At 39.3% G+C, this 22,442-nt stretch overlaps 1 protein-coding gene across 1 annotated transcript in view; it reads right to left on the bottom strand.

Moving 5' to 3' along the window:
• GABRA1 (gamma-aminobutyric acid type A receptor subunit alpha1) overlaps positions 1-22,442 on the bottom strand; it is a 50,932-nt gene that overhangs the window by 24,409 nt on the left and 4,081 nt on the right. The window contains exons 3-5 of the mRNA XM_024576886.4: positions 20,202-20,317; positions 8,244-8,311; positions 1,336-1,556 (exon numbers count right to left, since the gene is read on the bottom strand). Of these exons, the coding sequence (XP_024432654.2) occupies positions 1,336-1,556; positions 8,244-8,311; positions 20,202-20,317 (405 nt within the window). The remainder of the gene's footprint in view (positions 1-1,335; positions 1,557-8,243; positions 8,312-20,201; positions 20,318-22,442) is intronic.

Below are 22,442 nucleotides of genomic sequence, written 5' to 3'. Positions count from 1 at the left end.
TTCTTAAGTCAAACTGTGAAGGAAGGGGTTAACGCATCAGCAAAAGTGGCACGACAGTTAGGAGATGGGTGACATAGGCTAGTTTTTGATGAAGAATTTTGCGTACATTAGAAACCAGCACTTGGTAACCCTTTCAGTGCCTGCAAACCCCTATCCAGAACATTGGCGGCTGCGAGGGGTGAAGACTGGATTTAGGGTAGTTTACAAGGCAGCATATTTCAGATTTCAAATATCAGTGGATACAGCTTGGATGAGCTGGAAAGGTCTCGACACACCTGTCTCCCGATCCTGTATTTTCTCTCTCTCTTTTGGATTTTTCATCTTTTAGGTCCTATTATGCTTTTACTAGTTGAATCCAACATCGAATGTGGTTCTTAAAGGATGTGTTTCTGTCTTTTTCATTTAAATATTTATGTATAAAAAGCTAGGAATTCTGGCAGCTTTCTCCAAAGACAAAATATCACTCTATTCCCATGCTAAACAGAATCCACCAAGTCTAGGATTTTGCCTTCATTACTCTTCATGCCGAAGGAATAGTTGGGTGGTCTGAATTACCACATGCTGGCCAGATCCATAAAAACAACATTTGAACAGGTCAACTGGGTATGAAATAACTGCTTCCCTTAAGAATGAGTCCTGAACAATTCTTAATTTCTCTTAAATATTTTAACTAGCTATTTAAAAAATATTCAAAATTTTGTTTGAGTGTTGTTTCCTTCATTTAGCCATAAATGAGTGATAGGTGCTAGGCTTTCTGAGAATCTCTAATTGTGGGAAATGTGTATAAATCATAAATATATAATCTTCAATTTAAGCAACATTTTGAAGTATCTATATTCTCAACCTAACTAAAAATGTCAATGTGAATTCATATAGCTCTTCACAGTGTATTCTTCCATGTGAAGCTGTCGTATTTAAGAATTTCAAAATTTCCCTTGTGTTTTTCCCTTCCTTTTAATTAGAAACATTTTCAGATATACACTGTGGGGTAGCTTTTAGAAATTTAATCTAGACCTTACTGGAAGGCGGGAATGCATGAGGTTCTTTGTAGGGAAAGGGAGTTCCTCATATTGCATTAGAGCATGTAGGAGAAATACATTGAGTTTCTGAATATACATTGTAAACACTTCTTACATTTTATCTAATCATTTTACCGAACACTTCACAGCTGTGTAATAATATTTACCTAGCTTATTTTCCTTAGTGGAGCAATTGTCAGTTGAGTAAGAGGGAAAAGGGAAACCCGGATGCCCGACCACGTCCCCCCAGCCTGACGGTCAGGGGCACATGGAAGAGAGGGGGCGGGAGACCCGCACACGGGACAGCCGTCCTCACCTCATGGTGTACAGCAAGGTGCCGTCCTCCGTGATCCGCAGCAGCTTGTTGGGCATGGTCATGTTGTGCGCCACGGACTTCTTCCCGTTGTGAAAAAAGGTGTCCGGGGTCCAGATCTTACTCGCCATCAGATTGTTTAATCGGAGAACCGTCATGGGTCCTTTAAATTTTAACCTTTCATCCTTCCAGCTTTGACGGAAAAACACATCTATTGTATATTCCTAGGTCATTTGAGAAAACGGCAGAGTTTACTGTGCTGTGCTTTGCAAACAGCTTACACAGGCAGCGCACAATCTCTGCAACTTTAGAAGCAAAATACGAGCTAGGTGATATTTCTAGGCGTAAACTTGTGGTAGCCCGTACATGTTGATGTCAGGCGCATCACTGGTTGGCATCATCATCTTTTGAAATATTGTAAATGCCTGAAATATTTCTTTGTCTGAAAAATTCTGTTGATTAGTTCTTTAGATAAGGAAAGAAAAATAACACCATACTCCCACCCCACTTTTACTACACCAGCGCTAGAAGAGGTAGAATATTTACAGAGGTTATGACATATAAGAAAAGTTTTAATGAGACAGTTTCAATTATAAAGATAAATCATAGAGTTTGGGGGGGGGCCCTTCATGGTCTCTGACAACCTCACACCCAATCCCAAATCATCCATGGTTCCAGTGTGGGTGGGACAATCCCATCTCCTTTTTAGCTAAATTAAACATTTTTTAAAAATCACAGATAATGTATGTAGACTTTCAACTCTGCACAATGAAGATGAGTATGAAAATAAGGGATCTGTTCCACTGGTAATTTAGATCTTTTTCAAAAAATCAACGAATGGAGAATATGAGAGTATGTGTGAGTGTGTGTGTGTGTGTGTATGTGTGTATAGAACACACGAGAAATGTGTGAAGCTCATCGTCATTCACAGCCAGGGACTCTTTATTTGAATAAACACAGCATTCTTTATGGCAATACCCAGAGACAAACATCTGCTAATCTGAAAACAAGCAGTGTGACTTACCAGCTCCTAAAACTGAAAGGCTAATATCCGTCTTCCTTGCAGGATTTGCTACACTGACACTAAATTCGGAGCTCAGTGGTTTGAAGTAAGATGACTGCATTCTCCGTTAATCTTAGCACGCTTTAAACTAGAAGGAAGACTAACTCGAAAACATCATGCTACGTTTTCTTAATCCCCTAAACCCTGATGCATCAGAAAGCTATTTAAAAAAAGAAGTAGTATACATGCCAGCTTTTGGACATGCAAAAAAAAAAGTCTGTGTTTACAGCACACTGCATGAGCTCTGTTCTCTCCAACCACATTACTTTGCCTGGTCAACAGCAGAGGGAATGGCTATTTGTAAATCAAAGTTCCAGGGGTGTCTAAACTGACCAATTTCCCGTGAATCTAAAAATTGTATCCCTTTGTTTGCTTGCTCCACAGGGATTTTTGAAAATAAATGTTGATGTAGAATAAATTTCAAATTCAGTTATTATCAGATCTTTGACAAGATGTATACCAAAGTCATTGATTTCAAAAATACGTCAAAGTGTGAAAAAATGCTGACATTTACAAGAACAATCATTTACTTCCAGTTTTATTTATCTGTGCTAATTAATAGCAGGCAATGACATTGCCATGTTCATTTAAAATACTCTCTTGAAATATTATACTAGTCACCCAAACACTTGGGGGCTCATACACATGGGGAGCAACAGTAACTGGGTAAGTTTTCACTTCCATTTTCCCCTCTCAGAGGTGGAAATGAAAACTGAAATAAAAGGAGTTGATGATGATCGGCTCTTGCCTGCTCAAGAGTGTAAACATTTGGTCTCCCATGTTCTGGCAGCCGGCCCTGTGGTACTGCCATGGTGGCAGCAGCTGGCTCCCAGCAGCTCCTTGTAGAGCATGACATTGCCCCCATGGTAGCAGTGCACTGGACCAAGGTGGGCCAGAGCCCCTTGTTCAGGGAACCGGGACAAGGTGGGGGCAGGAGAGGGCAGAGCCAGAACCTAATGGTTGTGGATGCAAATTCTAAACTTGCTAACTAGAGCCGAGCTGGCTGTGCCAGCTGAACGGCCTTAGGTCGTTTTCTCACCTTCTCTAAACCTCGGGTCCTAATCGATAAAGGTGGGTGATGGCAATACTTATTTCATTTGCCTGTTTGGGGAAGTGAGTTCATATAAGTAAATAGCTTGCTAGAATGTCTGGACACAGGAAGCTCTCAGTAAGTGTAAGAAGTTATTATATGTCTCCTACTTTACTATTTTTTTATTGAACACACATTTATAATGGATTTTTATGTAGCTGGGAATGAAGTAGTGCTATTTCTTTGGAACAGTGGTAGGACAGAAAACCTGAGGAAAGGGAAAAGATCGTCATGGCCAGGCAAAGTAAAGACAGAAGGCAAAAGACAAGACTCCACAGGAGACTGAACAAATAGGGAGCCGTGGTGAGGGGTCTGCTCGAGGTTCCGAGTTCTAGGCCCCACCTCTCAAGGGACAAGCCTCTGCAAGTTACCCTGTTCTGCAGACTGTGTCCCTTGAGAAGTCGAGGTCTGTTTTGAAGACTGGGACAAAACGTGTTTCGCATTCCTAAGTAAACATTGTATCAAAGGGTCTGCCCTGGCGCCGTTTGTTGCCATCTGCGTGTGCTCTCACTGGCTGCGTTCTACGGTCTGGGGGAGACAGGCCTCTAGGAGTGTGCTGCGGGATATTTCTGTCAGAACCTAGTGTCCTGGGGATGTGCTGTTTGATGGCTAATTAATGGTTTTTAAAACAAAGTTAAGGAGTTGTCCTAATTTTGTTTTCTATTCCGGTTGAAGTCAGATGCTTAGGGAGCTGCGGAGTCTCCAGGGACAGACAGCCTGAGTTCAAGTTGCTGCCTAGCTGGGTCACTTTACTCTTCTAGAAAATGTGGCTAATAAGAATACTTAGCTAAAATGTTTGGCACGAGGGTTAGATGAAATACAGTCTGTAAAACCCTTAGCATGGTGCCCACCATATTGTAAAACATTCAATAATGTTGAATGTTGTACCACTTTAAAAACCACAAAGCTTTTCCTGTCTTAGAAAAATAGCTTCATCCTTCTGCCTTCTAATTTTGATAGCTTCTAAATCATACTGCTCTATCTTATGCATAATTCTACTATAATGTGGTTTACACGATTAATCTCATAGTGGTCAGGCTCGTTTCCACTAGCCACTTAGCAAACCAGTTGCGGACTATGGCACGTTTGATTATAGAACAACTCAGACGGTGTCTGGTTCAGGAGTTTTAAGCAATAGGGAGTATCAGTGGCATAGATACCCTGCCCCTCCTTCCTGTCTGACATTTGACCAAAGGCTGTGTATGAAGTATAATTCATGACAATCACAGAGTTAGTAATATATCAAAAACCCTAGCATGTACCTCTAGTCTAAGACAGAAAAAAAAAGATATCGTTTCCTTAAGTCACTGTTAATCTGGAGCAATAACTCAGAGGCAGGCCAGATATTTTTCAAAATAGAAGTTTTTGATTGCCTAGGACTTTATTTGGCTACTGTTCCTTTACAACTCCTATTGGGCTCCTGTCCCTTGTGAGCCATCGTGCTGGGAGCTGGACAGAGTAGCCATTCATCATCATCATCATCATCATCATCATTATTATCATTATTAATGTAGTTGTCAGTGTGTGATGTCTGTAATGCTCCATTGATTGGAAGAGAGCTTCACCAGTATAAAACGTCTGAACGGTCCCCATTCCCTGATACTTTTTACTTGGGGAGAGGAGAAGAGGGAAGTAACTTAATTTGACAGGTGGATTCGGAAGGAGAAATCAGCCTTGCCTCTCAGCCTTGCCTCTCAGCCTCTTCCACTTGCCTTTTCCATTGTGGGTGCTGGCTGTCCTTAACACTCACTCGTTTTCCTGTTTCTCCGTGCTGGAAGCTTTGCAAGGCCGTCTGTACCTAGCAGAGGGAGGCCAGCACTGTCCGTTGACTGGCCGGGGTAATCTGGCTGAGCCTGATGCTCGCTCTCTGAAAACCCACGTGTCTGCAGGGATAGGCCACCTGCTACAACATCGTCATTATTAGTAATAAAGGTGATGTTGTTGTATTCCATGTCCCTGACTCTGTTGTCTTATTTCCCAAAAGGCTCAGAACTCGGATTGGAAAAAGGTTGTTACTTACTGAGTCCCTAAGACCTTAATTTTTAAAGATGTTATAGACTCTTAAACCTATCACCAGTTCAGTAGTAATTCAACACTACTGTTAGCCAGCATGCACGGCTACTGTGAGGGAGGGGAAGCAAGTGTGTCTTTAATACTTTCTGGCATCACTTTAGGAAAATAAGACATTTATATGAGAAAAATAACATAATAAAACAGTGCTTTTTGTGAGGCCAAATGTTAAATTGTATTTTACAGTCAATAAATGTGATTACAATGCTGGCAGGGGAAAGTTAATTTGATATTGGATTAATTAAAAAAAAAAACATTTTCATCAAGCATTTGGGTCCTGACTGGGGCCTTTGTGGAAGGAAATACAGGACTCAAATGGACAGAGAATAGAGGAAGCTGCCGTGAAGGGCGCATAAGGAGTTCAGAGGCAACAATAATAACTACGATTTATTGAGCGCTGTCAGTAGACACTTTAGTTACACATCTCATTTAAAATTCCTAATAGTGCTGTAAGAGCAGGGAATCAGAATAGCGTGCCCGGCACAGGCTTACGTGATCTGCCCACGTCCTGCTGCTGATGGTGGGAGAGCTGCGTCCAGCCAGCCTGACCCCCAAGCGGTAGTTGTCTCACACAGACGGCTGAAGTCAATGGTCAGTGCCGGGGACAAGTGGGGACAAGTGGTGAAATCATTCAGGAACTGCATGGCACGCAGGCAGAGGAGTTGAAATCTGCCTTGAAGCCTGACTGGGTTCTGTGAAGTGTTCTTACTTAGAAAAGGGGCGTGAGAGAGTAGCATTGTGGGAAGGCGGAGTCCCCACGTGGGAGGTCCTCAGAGCACTCAGCAGAGCCCCAAACGCTGTATCGCACGTGTTACGTAACGTGGCTTACCAGCTGACCACAGTGACCGAATGTGCTGCCAGAGGAGTAAACCCACAGTGGGGGCTAACTTTTAGTGCATTTCTATTTCTTCTGGAGTAATAATGGCTAACATTTGTTGGGTACTTTTATGCCAAGAATTTTTAAGTGTTTTTCATGTATTAGTCAATACTTGTGATCATCCCATGGGTGTTATTATTACCTTCATCTTACAAATGAAGAAACCGAGGTAGAAAGATATTAAGTATCTTACCCAAGGAAACACCCTGATAAATGGAGGAGCTGGAATCAGAAACCCAGACATTCTAGGTCAGAAATCCGTATTGTTACCCACCACGTTGCTGTCTCTCAGGTGCTCTGCTGACCCTAATTTGCATAATTGGTACATTTAATAACCTGTTTTAAGAATTAAAGTATCTAATTATCATGAACCAGCATTTCCCAACATTTGACTCATTGAGTATTAGTTTTACAGAATGTCAACATACTGCATGAAGCAAGAGGATTTTGGACACATACAAAATGCAAATGCACACAAATGCAAATGCACCCGAAAGTAATGAAAGGAACTACTCACGAATATTACAACCATAAACAGTGTTTGTATCTAAATAGTGGATTTATGAGTGATTCTAAGTTCCTTCTTCATTTGGTTCTGTATATTTGAAATATTTTATTATGAGCATGTTCTATTCTTCAAACAATACCACACATACTGTAATAAAATTTGGGTTTGTATTTGCTTTCAATTCTTCCTGAGGGATTGAGAGGAAGTTCAAGAGGGGGAGACAGAGTTGCATAGTTGGTGCATTTAATAACCTGTTTTAAGATCTAAAGTATCTAATTACCCTGGGCCAGCATTTCCCAGCATTTGACTCATAGAGCATTAGTCCCACAGAATGTCAGCAAATACCGCATGAAGAAAAAGGGTTTTGGACGAATACAATTGGAAGACACTAGACGATATGAAAAGCAGGTTTCCTTACCTCATTACTTGTCAGAGCTCTTACTATACACTGTAGATTTCACACGTTGGGAAATGCTGGCCTAAGTTGATATTTTCAATAACTTTTATTCTGAATCATCTGAGCTGCTATGAAATCAGAGGACTCTTATGTTAAGATGGTGTCAACAAAATGGCATTTCAAAAGTAATAGTCAATTAATACATCTTTGAAATGCTAATAATGATGTGTCTCCTTTGTGATTTTTTGCTTATGTAGGAGCTTGGCTGTTATGGCTGCGGAAGTGTATAGAACTTGCAGAACCCCGCTGAGCCCCAGTTCCCATCGGCTGGAAGAGGAGTTCATGTTAATCGTTTGGGTCGGGAAAAGAAAGAACAGGTATGTATTCATTTTGTTCACACTGTTGGTAATAATTTACTGGGTGCCTTTTGCAATGAAGATGGATATTTCCCACCAGGATATTTTAACTATTTCTCTGTCTGATCCTGGCCAAGTATTCCTTCAGATTTTATACCCTTTCCCACTTTTTAGCCAAAAACAATTCAGAAATTACATTATTTATGGCTATCCTATAAGAGTGCTGGCGACCCAGAAACCTAGCATCCCTGAATCAACATGTCAAATGGTAGATAAGTCACACAATTTTGTTTGCAGAACATAAGCCAAGGCAAAGCAGTCATGTCAGGGGTGGAAGAGAGAAGACTGCAGTGATTGACAACCATGAATAGTCTTGGCCTGGGAAGTAACTGGGCGTTTTCTGTTATATAAATGTTATGTAAATATCATGTATGCCACGCACAGAGAAGGACACAAAGATGTAGGACAGCTGTTTCAAGTTGTTCCCTAAACATTTAGTTTATAAATTTAGAAAATGCTCCAAGAAAGCGAAAAATGCAGTGTCACTTACCATGTCATGGTCTGAAACGGGTCCGAAACTGGTGACGAAGATGTCGGTCTTCACTTCAGTTACACGCTCTGGCGAAGCAGGAAATTGGGACAGTGACTGTCTGTCAACAGCTCTTACTAGGTCACACCGCCACACACTTACACCCAAATGGGGAATTTATTGGCTTCGATTAGCTATTTCTAAAATTGGCCCACTGTGCAGTCCTGATAATTTACTGCTTATCCATGAAATTTCACAGTTGATATTTTTTAGTGGAGAACAGAGCCTAAATATGCTACTTTGGGAAGCAGAAACTTTACAAAGAAGTCAGCTACTGCTTAATGAATTCTTCAAGAGTGGACACACTTTCCTGACTCATACCATAGCCATTTCCCATTGTAAGAAAAACACGTTAGCATACGGGCGTGGTTTAAGCTTCGGTATTCTCACACAGCTCGCCCCATCTTCCAGGTGCTTAGGCTGCTCTTCAGAAGCATATACTGTACGGTAGCGAGCTTTATTAACTGTTTCTGCACGCACAGGTATGTTTTATAAATACTGCTTTCCGTCACTAAATCATAACTGAATTACGGAAATTACTCCCTGGAAAACTCTGACAACCCATATAAGTATCCTCAGTTTTGAGGGTAAAAGGAACCTGTTATGGCAGAGAAAAAGTTCATTTAATCGATTCTATTTCAAGTTCAATGTGATTTTATTTTGTTGCTCTCTGAGGCATATATATCAACCAATAAAGCATATTTATTATAGTTTGCTGACAACTCAATGCAGACATTTTCAAGGAATGACATTCACTCAACAAAAAAAATAGAAAAAATGTTTCTTTCATAAAAGGAAACAGTTTGTTGAGTGGTGAGAATGAAAAAGATGACTTTGTAATTTTCAACTTCAGCTCTGAGAAATAACAGCCCAGTATATTTCATTTATCGTAACGCAGTATCCCTGTCACGGGGCACTGGTGATCCAGTACATGCAGTAATGAAGCCGTGTGAGTATCAGTTTTACCCCTCAGCAATTCCCTTGTGAACAGTTAATACTCTCAGAATGAATTTCTCCCGAGGAGGTCACGTTGTACACTACATGTCATGTGTACCTCAAACTAGAAAATAATTTGGAGGTGGAGCTAGGCCCTTCAATAACCAATACAATATTTTTTGGTTTGTTTGTGCAAACAATTTTATCGGCTCTAAAATGCTTAAAGAGGCCCTCAACATAAGAATTATCTGGGGTTTACCCTTTAAAAATTTCAAAACAGAGGGTAGAGTTCAGAAAACAAAGTTGTGTGTTTAGCACTCACTTCCACCCTCAGTGTTAACATTCCCAGCAGCTGGGTAGCTTCAGAGGCACAAGCAGCTGCCAGCAGTAGGTCTTTGCTGTGTTGACCATGTGCCTCCTGTATGTGGGCTTCCACCTGTACCCCTTCCAGCTGTCATTTGTTCCCAAGGCTGATTTTCAGTTCTCGCAGATTATCAACTGTAAGACTTAGGGTGAACATCTTGAAAATCTGAATGACATCTATGGAATTAAATTATATCCACTCCTAATTTTCGTGTTTGTAGCAAGGATCTACCATTAAATAAATGCATGCTCTTTGGGGAAGCTTATGAATCCCTGTCTGTGCCGGAAGTGTTTTGACAGTGTGGGGCAGCTGTCCTGGGCTCCTTTGTCACTGGTACCTATTTCTTGAGTACAGGGAGGGCAAAATTTCTGCACTTCAAGGTATTTCCTCAAGGGAGCTGACTTTACAAAAAAAATTGGCTTACCAGATGTTTTAGGAGCAACCAATCTGTTTTATCTAGCATGATAGAGTGCTCTGAAGAAGTGAGATATCCACTTGCCAAATATATGTGCTATTTTCCCCTGTTGTTTTTAGATTTCTAGTAGATTACTATGCTACATCAGCAACAAATTATAAAGGCCAGAAAGCCTATTTGTAAAGATCACTGTGCCATTCCAATAGAACATAAAACATGGTTAAATGTACATGCACTTTTTTGCCAGACATAATTGTTACTGGGCCATGTAGGGATTAGGTGTAAATGGAAAACACATCAATGGCTGTAGCCACATTTTCAAAGTCTGTTTCTCTATTCTTTTGTCTATCCTTGCCCCAAAGTGCATTTACCATACCAGTTCCTCATCTTCCAGTGATTCATCTTATTTTCTACTTGCCACCTCCCTCTGAGATTTCCCAAAACTCACCATTGTAATATTCCAAGGCACATACCTGACCAAGAGCCCTCCCCTCAGGAGTCTCTCAAATAACCTTCTCACCATGCACTGTAATCATACCAATATCCTTAAAGAGACTGATCTTTGCTGTTTCTCCTCCTCCTCCTCCCAACATACTCACAAACCCCAAAGCTTAAGGTAGCAAAATGTCCAGGTTCCCAAACTGAAGTCTGCCTGTGGGGACCGTTCAGCTACAAAGCGAAGGAGATGCGTGACGGCCTCAGAAGCGAAGAAGCCCACACAGTACAGTGAGAGCTGGGACACCGTCCAGAACCAGGGCTACGAGAACGAGAGAGGGTAACAACGGCTTTCTGCGCTTTCCACTCTACTGTGTTTCCCTTGCCACACACTCAGGGTTGTTTGGCTTGTCATCAGCTGTCAGTGAGTGTCCAGTGGAGCCACACGTCCCCAGTGCTGGAAAACTCTGCTTTTATGTAAGCCCCTGGAAGGTTAGCCATACATGTTAGCGTGCACATGTCTCTAAGAAATCATATCTCAAATAAAATACATAGGGTCGACTTTCTTACCCACGTGTTTTCCCAAACTGCTTTGGTAACGCTACTCTGAAAAGTTACAAAAGCTTTAGGGTAAGCATGAGGTCACTGTAATATGCTATGTTGTTTATTAAAAAATAAAATAAAGATATATCTTCATAGTACAAATTTGGAAATTTCAGAAAAATATGAAAAAATTAACATTCCCTGGAATACCACTATCCACACAAATCCAGTTAATGTCTTGATGTAGTCCATTTTTTTCTATTCAAATATATCCTTAATGATTATCCTCAGACCATATTCTCACTCAGCTGAGTTCTGTGTCAGTGACTAAAACTATGTCCTTCACTGTAGCTCACCAGGAATGCCCTGAGTGGCACGTGAATTGGAGGTTCAAGGTAACCAGAGGATTGTTGTAAATGAACTTCAGCCAAATTATAAACAGTGGTTAACTTGCTTTTTGACAAAGGAATGCTGGTCTGAAATCAAGACCTCTTCAGGTCCAAGATCAGGCCTGAATGGAAGGTGTACTCGTATGCATGCTCTCTGGCTGAGATCTCGGAGAATGGTTGAAGAACATTCTTTTTCCCAGTTCTGGGAAAATTTAGTCATCTCTTCCTCCTCCCTTCAGATAGAAATCCCCAAGGGGTGGGAGGAGGGAATACGTTTATGCAAATTATGCATTGTTTAAGGAACACTAGAACACTAGGATCTAAATCATCTGCTCTAATGCTAGGCTTTACTGGCTTCCTGCTAGACTCTGAAGTGTTATTAGAAATACCTAGAAAGGGCTCAGATGCTTTATGGATTACAGAGGAAAAGACAAGATATTTTTACGCTTCAGTACTCTATTTAAGAGCATACAAACTGAGTCAGGAACTTCTAATGAAGTTCAGCTGGAGTGATTACACACCTAGCCAAAGTTACACTTGAACGAACCCCTTAGGTAGCTAGGAAACAGTCTGAAGATGAAAATCACTTAAAATAATTTAGTTGGAAGATGTGTTGAATGAACAGATTAATCAGCAAGTGTTTTTTCAATCAAATATTATCTTCACAATAATCTTTCCCTGTCCAACGTAAAAAAAAAATCAACAGATTCTTTAAATACATAAACATGTTCAAGCTTTCCAGGGATGAACATGGGACAGAGTATGTAGAATGGGATTATGATGATGAAGGATGTTTGTACAGTGATTGGGTGACGTCTTCCAGTAGGTTATCAGTGTAAGTGGAGTTTTTAATGATAAAGAAAATTAAAATCAGTCTCTGAACAAACACAGCCTTCAAAGATATGTCTTACCTGTCTATACGTAACATAGAGACACACACATGCATACACGTTTATCAGCGCTATCTGTGTACTCGATAACTGCTAGATTGCAGTAGATCTCCTCTCACTGGGGATGTCTCACAGTGTTGGTAACCTGCTGATCAGTATTGAAGTAACAGATGTTTCGCAGTGATAATTCAAAAAGATGATTAGTGCTCGAGGCAGAAATGAGAAAAGCAGTGGAGTATAGTAAGCAGTAAGCACATTGGATTAAGAGTCAAAAAGCTCAGAATTTGACTGTGATTTTCCTGGAGAACAAGCTGCATGGTTTTAGGTCGAATCCTTTAATCTCTCTGAGCCTGTTTTCTCCCTTTTCAGAGAAGAAGTAATACTTGCACAGTTGACTGTACCGCATTGGAATGAGAGTCAAATAAGATTGTGAGGCCGAAAACACTCACTTTGAGACGTGTTTGTTGGGTACAGGCAGATGTTCTAGGTAATAGTGATGATACATTGGTGAATAAAAGTGCAAATGCTCTTGTTCTTCTGTAGAACATTATAGTTTTGGGGAAATATATTTTAGATTAAAGACATAGCTCAGGTAGATAGATAGGTATTAGCTACATTGTTATGTACAAACACATGCCAATTATACTAATCCATTTCAGATTGTTGGGGATTCTCTGGAAGAATGGCTTTTGAAGAGATGACTTTCTTACTGATACCAGAAAGATGGGGAACTGCAGGGATCAGCACACCTAGGGGAGAATGGTTTAAGAAGATGAAAGAACGAGATTCAGGGTGAGTGTGTCATGCTTAAGAAACAGAAAGTTTAATGTGTCTGGAGCCCGGCATTGCCGATGATCCTGGTACTAGATGATGTTATCGCGGCAAGTAGGGCCGCCACTGGAAACCTTTGTGCACTTTGCAAAGAGGTTGGCCTTTCTTCTAATGCAGAAAGAAGCCTTTGGGTGATGAAGTGACATTGTGTCACTTGCAGTTTAAGAAGATAGCTAATGCTGTGTGAATAATGGATTGTAAGAGTGTTTAAAGATGGGGGAGGGTGGAGAGAGAGTAAGCAGTGAAGAATTATAGGTGGTGTTTTATCAGAAATGCCTATCACAACAGCTTGTTTCCTATTGTCATTGGCCATATTTTCCCTGGAAACACTGTCTACTGAGGAGCTCAGGGTAATACTCACTATGCCTGGTTCTGTGGACTTGTAACTTAGGAAGGAGGTTTGCTGCTTCCTGGAAGCTATTTAGTCTGTGATGTCACAGAGGCGCTCAGTAGATGGAGACTAAATGGACTGATGTTAGTCATCGTGATAAAGTACACCTTCAGATTTCATTCTGAAGGGCTTCTGTTTGGAAATTGAAAATACCTTGGGCTGCCTACATAAATATCAACGTGTACCCCTGGCCTGGGACAACGTTTCAGCTCCCTGCCGATCTTTCTCGGAGAACATTTTTGCTCCATCCTCTGTGTCCACCCCTTCATTCTTTAGAATAGTTGGCAACTTTCCCGAGTTGGTATGTAGTGCTGCATGACTTTGTACATGGTTAGCTGCTAAAGATGCAGAGAGGGCAGAGCTCACACCTCAAGGTGTCTGAATAGTTCCTGATCCTTCATTGGTTTCGCACTTCAAGAACTCAGATGATACATGCAACTGCCAGGGAAAAAGCGCATTTTACTGTGGCAGACGGTTATCTCAGTGCCACTGAGAAATTTCCTCCTTCCCCCCTTACTTTATGGGAGCTTCTCCTGGGAGAGGGCTGACGTTTGGAGAAGAGTACGACTGCTGTGCTGGAGGGATTAGTTTCTTTCCTCAGTGTAGGTCTTGCTCAGTGTGTATGACCTACAGTCGCTTGGAGGTAAGAAACTTCTTGTTCTCATTCTAGTTATATGAGAACAGTAACGTGACGGAACAGTCTTGGAGGCAGATGGCATCCACTGAGGACTCTGTCCTCTCTTAAGTTTTCCAAAGTGGCAGCATCCGTGACAATTAGTAATGAGATTCTCACCTCAAAAACACTTCAACATTATTTTTCAAATAAAGAATTCAGATTTTACCTGAAAAAGGAATCATCTGCAGAAAATATTTTTTAAAAAACACTGAACATTCCCATCTAGAGAGAAGATGGGAAATGGAAACTATATGAAAGGTCAAAAGTAACTGCACAGAAGGAAACCTCAACTGCAGCCATTTATTAAGCAGTCATTTGGCCTCTGTAAGGTGAGCATAGTCTCAATGGCTACACTGTATCTGAGGAAATTCTGGGCACTGGACTGGTAGGTGATTTATACACACCAGGAGAGGATGAGAGTAGAAAGCTTCTGCACACGCTAGAACGTCCCTTTGGCTGGATTCACCAGACACGCGGACTTCACGCGCCGACTGGCCGTCAGCCCGTAAAGGTCGAGGGGTGCTCTCTGCTCATTTTTACAGTTCCTCCTGGGTTTCTGGTAACCGCTTTCTCACTGGGTTATAGAATGTCTAGATACACTATTTCTGTGGAAACAGATTGCATTAAGCCAAAGTCTGAACACCTGGTACACACCTTGCATTAAAAGCTCCAGGTAAAACTACAGCGAATTCAAAAAGAAGGGCTCCAGAGTAGTTTCAAAAGATACCACTAAAAGCCTTTATCTGGGCAGGTAAATATAACAACAACAGCAGCAAAAGTTGGATAAACCTAACTTCTTAAAATTTGATTTTTATATTGTCAGTATTTTAGAATCTTTTTATTTTATCAAAAATGATTGCACTAAGTTTTGAAATTCTAGCTGCTTAATATAAATACAAAATAGGCGCTTTAACTTTAGTTGGACAAGAACAACAATGTCAATCTCAACATCACACAGGTTACAAAAAATAGAAGATCACGTGAATATCAGATATCTTATATTCTGAGATAGAACAAAACTGAATTTTGAAAAGTATGAAACTATACTGTTTTCTCTATCCCTTAGTAATCTGAACTTTACAGAGTTGCATACAATTTCACAAGGACTAATCCAGTTTTTTCCCAGAGTGCTTAGCGTTCCACCCTCACATGTTTTCACATAGAGACATGTAAGCCAAGATCCCAAGCTAATTAATTCCCCAGGAGCCAACACCCCCTGAGCAGCTGCATGCATCTTCTGCCGGCCAGCTCACTTAGTTGGGGACGTTTAAATCTTAAAGCCGAGATCTCTTGTTAATAATTGGGCTAAAGGAAGTTTCGAAGGTCTTATACGGACATAAAAAAATCCAAAACTAGGAAAATTAGGAAAATAAGGAGAAAGTCTGCTTTGAGGCAGAAACTGTTTGTTACATAACATGTTAGTGCTAAAATACCTTGAGAGAAAACTCCAGTTACATTCCAGTTTCAAATGCTTAATTGAACTGATACCTCCAATTAAGTAAAACCTAAAGCAAAGCCCCAAATCTCTAACACTTACAGGAAAAAGAAAAACACATTTAACTACATATCTGTTAAGTAGGGGTAAGTACAGTCCATTCTTCTATGCCGTGCTACTTAATTTTGAGTAATGCCTATATTCCTACCTACGAGCTTACTTATATGTCTACTTCTCTCATCCACTGGGCTTGTCACACGATGGCTCACATTTATCTCTTTCTTTGCCTTCTTTATCTATCTGGCTTTATGAGAACTTTGAGAGGTATCCATCATCCTATATACTATTTGATGAAATTCAACTTAAAGGCAGAATTTAGAAATTATAACAATATTTTTAGGAAAGCCATTAGCAAAGAGGGAGAGGGTGAAAATTCTGTAATTCCTTTAAAATGTGACTCAACCAAGATCTCACTTCTTTGGCACTGTCTGGGTTGAATTCCATTTTCAAATGGTTTTTGCCCTAATCTGTTTCCAGGGAGTGAAATAACATTGTTTATAGAAGAGAAGGTCTTATGTGAACTAAATGCGAGCATGAACCTGTGAGTAGGAAGAAGGTAATCCCTTAGCCTGGTGGCTTGTCCAAGACACTAAACTGTGTGTCATTAACCCGGCTCACTCTGGAATGTTGTCCTCTCATCAATAAAGTGTAGCCTGGTATATATGGAGGGAAAAAGGGGATGGTAAATATGTCAGTGGGAAAGCATTACTTTCATTAAAACCCCAAAACCTTCCTTCAGAATTAAATTTTGGGTCTAAGTTTATGGGTTGTTTTTGCCCCCCTCCCAGAGTGCAAGGGAGGCCACTGTGGCTGAACTGCGGCCCGGTGAGTGCAGCTCAAGGGGAGCATCATTTAATGCTCCAGAAGGTTGGAGAAAATTCAGGTTTCCTTAGTTTATTATAATCACAGTCAGTAGGGAGAAACTTGGGGAAATGCATCTCAGATACAGGTTTGCTTTGGCCCTGGTTTAAAATGAAAAGAGGAACTCTGATTCATGAAGGAATACCTCGTAACACCAGTCCTTCCCCTTGACCGTTTCCGCATCTTCCTCTCCTTCACCTTCTCTGCCCCTCTAGCCTCTCTCTGTCCTCTCTCCTTTGTTCAGTGCCTCTTTTGCTGTCTTTTCTTCTCTAACCTTTCCTTTCTTGTTTTGCCCTTCTTTCTGGCTTTTACCTTCACCCTTTCCCCAGCCAATACAGTATTTTTCTGTATTGACCATGCTTTAGTGCCTTTCAAAACCATTCTTTGGCCCCTTGTTGCGAGAAAGGAGCCAACGACCTCACATCTTCCCCTCAAAGAAAGAGATTTTAAATGAGAACAAAATCCACAATCACTGACAATATTTATTTCTGTTTTCTGGTTACTGATTTTGTCAGTTCAGTTCATGTAAAGGTTTATTTACTGACTCTGTACTTAAAAGATGAACAAAGTCAACTTATTTTTTTCTCTTTACATTTCTGAATAGAGTATGTTAAATGATTAGAATTCCAAACATTCTATTCCTTTTTATCTCTTCTATCTCAAACACAATGTCCCTTCCAGGATATCTCTTTTATATGTTATACTTTTATTTCCATTTTCTCAGCATGGTTCTTGGCCCTGTAAAGGTAGCCTTTTAAAATAGTGTTATAATATCTGTAAATTGATTCCTATCATCTGGATACACCAAGTTATATATTTTGTTACTGGACTCGGGCTATATATCTCCAAAGAGTAATGCTGAACCTCCTGATGCAGTGTGTGTCTGAGAACCAGGTCCCGATGAGTTTGCACATACAAGGGTTTCTTACACTAGTCTCAAATCTCAGCTTATCGCATTTTTATATTTTCTGAGGGCATTTGGAACAAAATATCCCTGCCTTCTGCACAGCGCTGTTATTTTTATAAAATCAGACTTTTACCATAATAAATTTAGTGGGCCCCTTTCTCTTGCAAGAGTAGATTACCCCAGCTGTGATTGTAAATCCACTGAGGGAACTTTTACCCCCTTATAAGCTAATGACAGCCTTTCAAGTTATTTCCTCTATGGAGTCTTTTCATCGGAAAGCAAATGGATAATTTTTTTTTAAAAGGTCCATTTTTGAAATGGAGATCTACTGGAATGCTTGTCGTATTTAACCAACCAGAAATCTATGGTAAGGAAATGAAGTTAAATAATTCTACAGAGAAACATATACTAGATCATTTCAGTTTATAGCATCCAGAAATAATGGTGTTAACATTTTTCTCTAATTCTTTAACTGACTATGTTTTTGTCAAAATCTACAACCTATATTTAATATTTTAAAGGGTGCTTTTCAAAGGACAGACATTCTCAAAATGTACTCAAACATTTTAATGACTCTGGAGATACGTGTAATAAGCATATACCATTACATGCCTTAAGGCTAAAAAATGTACTCCAAAAAATTACAGAGTTTAAGTTAGTCATTATTGAAGTTTTTTTCCAAAATCTCATGTCCATCAGATTGAATTGCAATACAGTACAGGATGATACATAAAATGGAAAGAGAGGAAAATATTTGACCTACTTTTTAAGTTGTTAATGTTTATTATATCCTTAAAATCACTGTTTATATGAATCATAAATATAAGAAAAATCATCAGCAAAGATGAGACTAAATTCATTCTTTGCAGTATCCCCAAGTCCTCGAATTCGTTATTACTGCAGCATATTTTATCCACTTCAATTAAAGACCATATACCTTGTGGCTATATGTGGCCAGCCACCTATTTTTCTTCTTTAATACATGTTTATTTTTTGTTATTTTGGGGGATTACATAGATGATAAAAGTAAATTCTACCAAAGTAGTAATGTTGCATTATGAAATACAGTTATCTGCGCTAATAGAAGGGGTGTGAGTGTGTGTGTGTGTGTGTAAAAAACTAAATATGTTGCACAGAGCTCAGAATACTCATATTCACATGTAAAAATATTAAATGGGATTTCTTAAACTAGAATAAAGATAAAGGTTTTTAGATGTGTTATAAAATTCTGCTGCTTTTGCAAGGCTGTATCACAGAGCAGGAAGGAGAACAAGAAATCAGATGCTTGCCCATCAGCACGTTAGCAAGTCTGGCTTTCCAAAAGTTATGTCACCGTCCTGATTATTCCTCTTTTTTTTTGGTACATTCCTCCCCTATCTGCCATCTTTCTCATTTATTTCAGATTTTATGGAACAGGAACCGTCTTCCTGGAACCGGTTCAGATGCTTACACACAGATATCATATTAATACATTGCATACACTATTACGCACACCATTGTGTGTGATCCTTACATTTCTGTTCCTTAAGATTTTTTTTCTAAGAATGTAGTAAAGAAACACTAGGTGGAATATAAAACCCCAAGGGATTTGTATGGCTTGTCCTAGAAGGAATGTTGGGAAGTGGTAAGAAAGGACACCTGGTAAGACCTTAGACGCATATTTGACTTGTGTCTCTGACGAAGCAGTTTCCCTTCAACCTGGAGACACGACAGCATTTGACAGCCTCAGAGCTGACCGTGCTCCTCACCCAGGTGATGACGCTGCCCCGAGTATGAAAAAAATTAACTCTAAGTCCATGTGACCATGGAATGTTTTAAACTCAAATTGTGAATTCTTATTGTTTGCATATCTTAGCTCTCTAAGTGGGGAAGCGATGACTTTCTTAATATTGCCATTTAATTGTAATTTAAATGTTGTTATGCAATAGTTTCTATAAATTCACTTCGGAGAATATGCAGCATCAGTTATAATTGGCAATTCTGGATTCTAACTTTGGTTTCCTGTGTGACTTTGAACGTTGATTTATTTCCTTGCTTCGTTTGTTTTACTCTGAGATCAATATTTTGTTTTGGCTTCATTAGTCTTTGTTTAACTAAATAAGATAGGCTGATCATCTTATTCAAGAGTTATTCAAGTGTAATGTCTAACACTGTTTACTTCTACTGTTACAAATTTTGTATTATTAAGTACTGTTTTCTTTCTAAGCAAAAATTTATTAGTATAAGCAATTAATTATAATTAACCATAATTAAAATTTATTAGTATAACCAATTAACCATTCCAACACAAAGAAAAATACATTTTTACTTCAGAAAATGAGTTTCAGTTTGAATGCATGCTTTATAAAACAACACTACCATCTATCTTATTCACCTTTTGTCTCAGAGGTGGTGGTGATCTAATGCAAGACGGTGGGCCAGGAAGTAATATTCCAAAGTGAATGTGTAGAGCAATAGATTCGGGGCATTCTGCTTGCATTCAGTATGCCGGATGAAGTAGGTGGGCTCTTTAGGCTGGAAGAAAGATTATTACCCCCATTTCTCCCTGTCAGGTAAACGTAACATATCTTTCAGGTTATTATAATTTTGTATCTGCCTTTTACTGCATAAGGGTGTGTACCTGGAGCTACCATGTAAATTCAGTGAATATTGATCAATCTATTAAAAAATAGGATTAGTCATTTAACTACAGGCTGCCCTTTTCATTACTTTATCACTTAGCTGGACAGCCAAGCTCTCATAGGAAGGGTTTGATATCATTCTCTGAAGTAACAAGAGTGACCCACCTCCCAGTCCTGGTCTCAGGCGGTTGTCATAACCGTCCAGGAGTCGGTCCAAAATCCTGGTGAAGACGGTGGTATTGTCTTTAAGTTCATCTTGTAACGAGGGTTGTCCGTTACAGCTGAAAAAAGTGCAAGGGGAGGAGATATCTAAATCATACATTTCGGCTAAAGCCTTTTCCCAAATAAAGCCTTCCCCAGATTCTTCTACCTTCCTTCTATTGAATCTTAATTTGAAAATTCCATCTGGTAAAGTAAAAAAAATATGTCATATCTTAATTCCTACTATTTTCTCACACTTGTTCTCATGGATGATAAGTTCTTTATTATAGTATTTCCAACTCTGGAAGGGAAATTGCCAGGAAATGAGTTCTGTCTCTTTACATTCATAATTCTCAGCATGTACACAGTGCTCTAATGCATTTTCCTGGGCAAGCGAGACTGTGAATGCGTGCTGGGATAAAAACCTGGGAGACTTCTCCCCAAATAAAAGTATGCATATATTGATGAACTACCAAAATAATTAAGTTTTATTTTCATTTAACTTAACGTATAGCATAAGCCTAAGATTTCACCTCCTAACATCCCATTCTTTATCTGCTTCATATTCGTATGTGTGTTTCGTGTTTTTGATGTTCTTTCAAGATATTAAGATGAGAAAAATAGATAAAACTTCTGTCTTAGTATAATTGTATTTTCCATGAGTGTGACATTTCCACTCACCTTCAGATTTATGAGCCTGTTTTGAAAATTTTATAATTTGTTTATTCAAATGTCTACTTAATTGAATTTTTGTCATTTCTTGTCTTAGAAGTAAAAAACCCCTTGAAGAACGACATGGCCCAATATTCTTCATTTACGGTTCACTGAAGTGTGGTTCCGGATGGGGACCTGAGATAACACAGCCATTTATGAGCAGAGCTTGGGCTAGAACCCAGTTCTTTTCAAATTTTAGTCTAAAACTTTATTTCCATTCCTCTGTATTGGAGCAATTATTTCTACTTAAATATTTATAGTTGGAAGTGTAGTTATTATTCTTGGCCATTACTGATCTTTGAGTTTCAAAGACATAGTGACTGCAGTTCAAATATTGGGGATTTCTTGCATCGATCACAGTGTTATCTGTGCTCCTTGAATCCTGTTTTATGTAATGATTAGGATGACACCTCCAAAGTCCTGTGAGAGAAGAGACTTCTATTTTAGGATGGATCACACTCACTGTTATATTTCAGTGATAGCTCTGACCTTGAGTAGAAGAACGTGGAATAGAGTATAAACTAAGAACCTGTCATGAAAATATCACTTTCATGCTTTATATTTAATATACTTTGACTCCACTCTTGTGTGTTTATATTATTGAGCAATCTAAGAAAAACTAATAGCATATGAAACCAGGATTCACTTATTTGATAGGGGCAAGATATATAACTGAAATCCACTTTAAAACCAAACACTGTTATTTAGGTAATTAATTTTATAGTAGCAAAATGTAATGACCCTTTTTTCTGGTAACTTTAATTTGATAAACATATTATAACTAAAAGCTATTAATGATATTAAATATATGAAATGTACCTCTATTAAACAATTTATTGTTCTCCTCAATTCAACATCAATATCATGCAGATTGAGGGTTTACTGTGCTTTGGCAAAATTAACCATCTCACTAGTTTTTGAAATCAAATTTCCAGGGAGCTCTGTGTCTTCCAGAATGTCTCATTAATAGATGGCAGCAGTACAGCAAAAAAACCCAGTTTTCGGAGTGCAATTATTTACAAAAACTCTGTCAGAAAACCAACTGCCATGCATGCATCTTTCAAGGATATTGGAAGGTCATCTTGATAAAGACAGGGAAGAAATGTTAGCACACCTTAAGTTGTGAGCAGGGCCAGATCAAGTAGTTTACGGGAGAAAGCAGCGAAATAAGAAGGGGGGAGATAAGATGGGTGACGTGACAGAGCACAGCCAGATTATTAATATGCTGCTTAGACTATGGGATTCTCTACAGCTTTTACCTCTATTCCCTTTGTTTTTTTACAGCTTCTCAAATTCAGGAAGTGCTTCCCGCTCCCCACCTCCTGCAATTTTATCCTATAAATGATTTTTTCATCTTTTTTTTTTTGCATTGGAATACAAATGCCAAATGACATATATGCCCCCACTCCCAAAAAACCAGTTCTGCTATCCTGGTTGGAATGGTAATTCTTTTTTAAAATGTGATTTTATAATCAGGTATTCTTTATCTTT

This window comes from Desmodus rotundus, chromosome 6 (genome assembly GCF_022682495.2).
Source record: "Desmodus rotundus isolate HL8 chromosome 6, HLdesRot8A.1, whole genome shotgun sequence".
In the NCBI taxonomy this organism is placed as follows: Eukaryota; Metazoa; Chordata; class Mammalia; order Chiroptera; family Phyllostomidae; genus Desmodus; species Desmodus rotundus.
The sequence above is the reverse complement of the archived record's forward strand: the minus strand, read 5'-3'. Positions and strand labels throughout refer to the sequence as shown.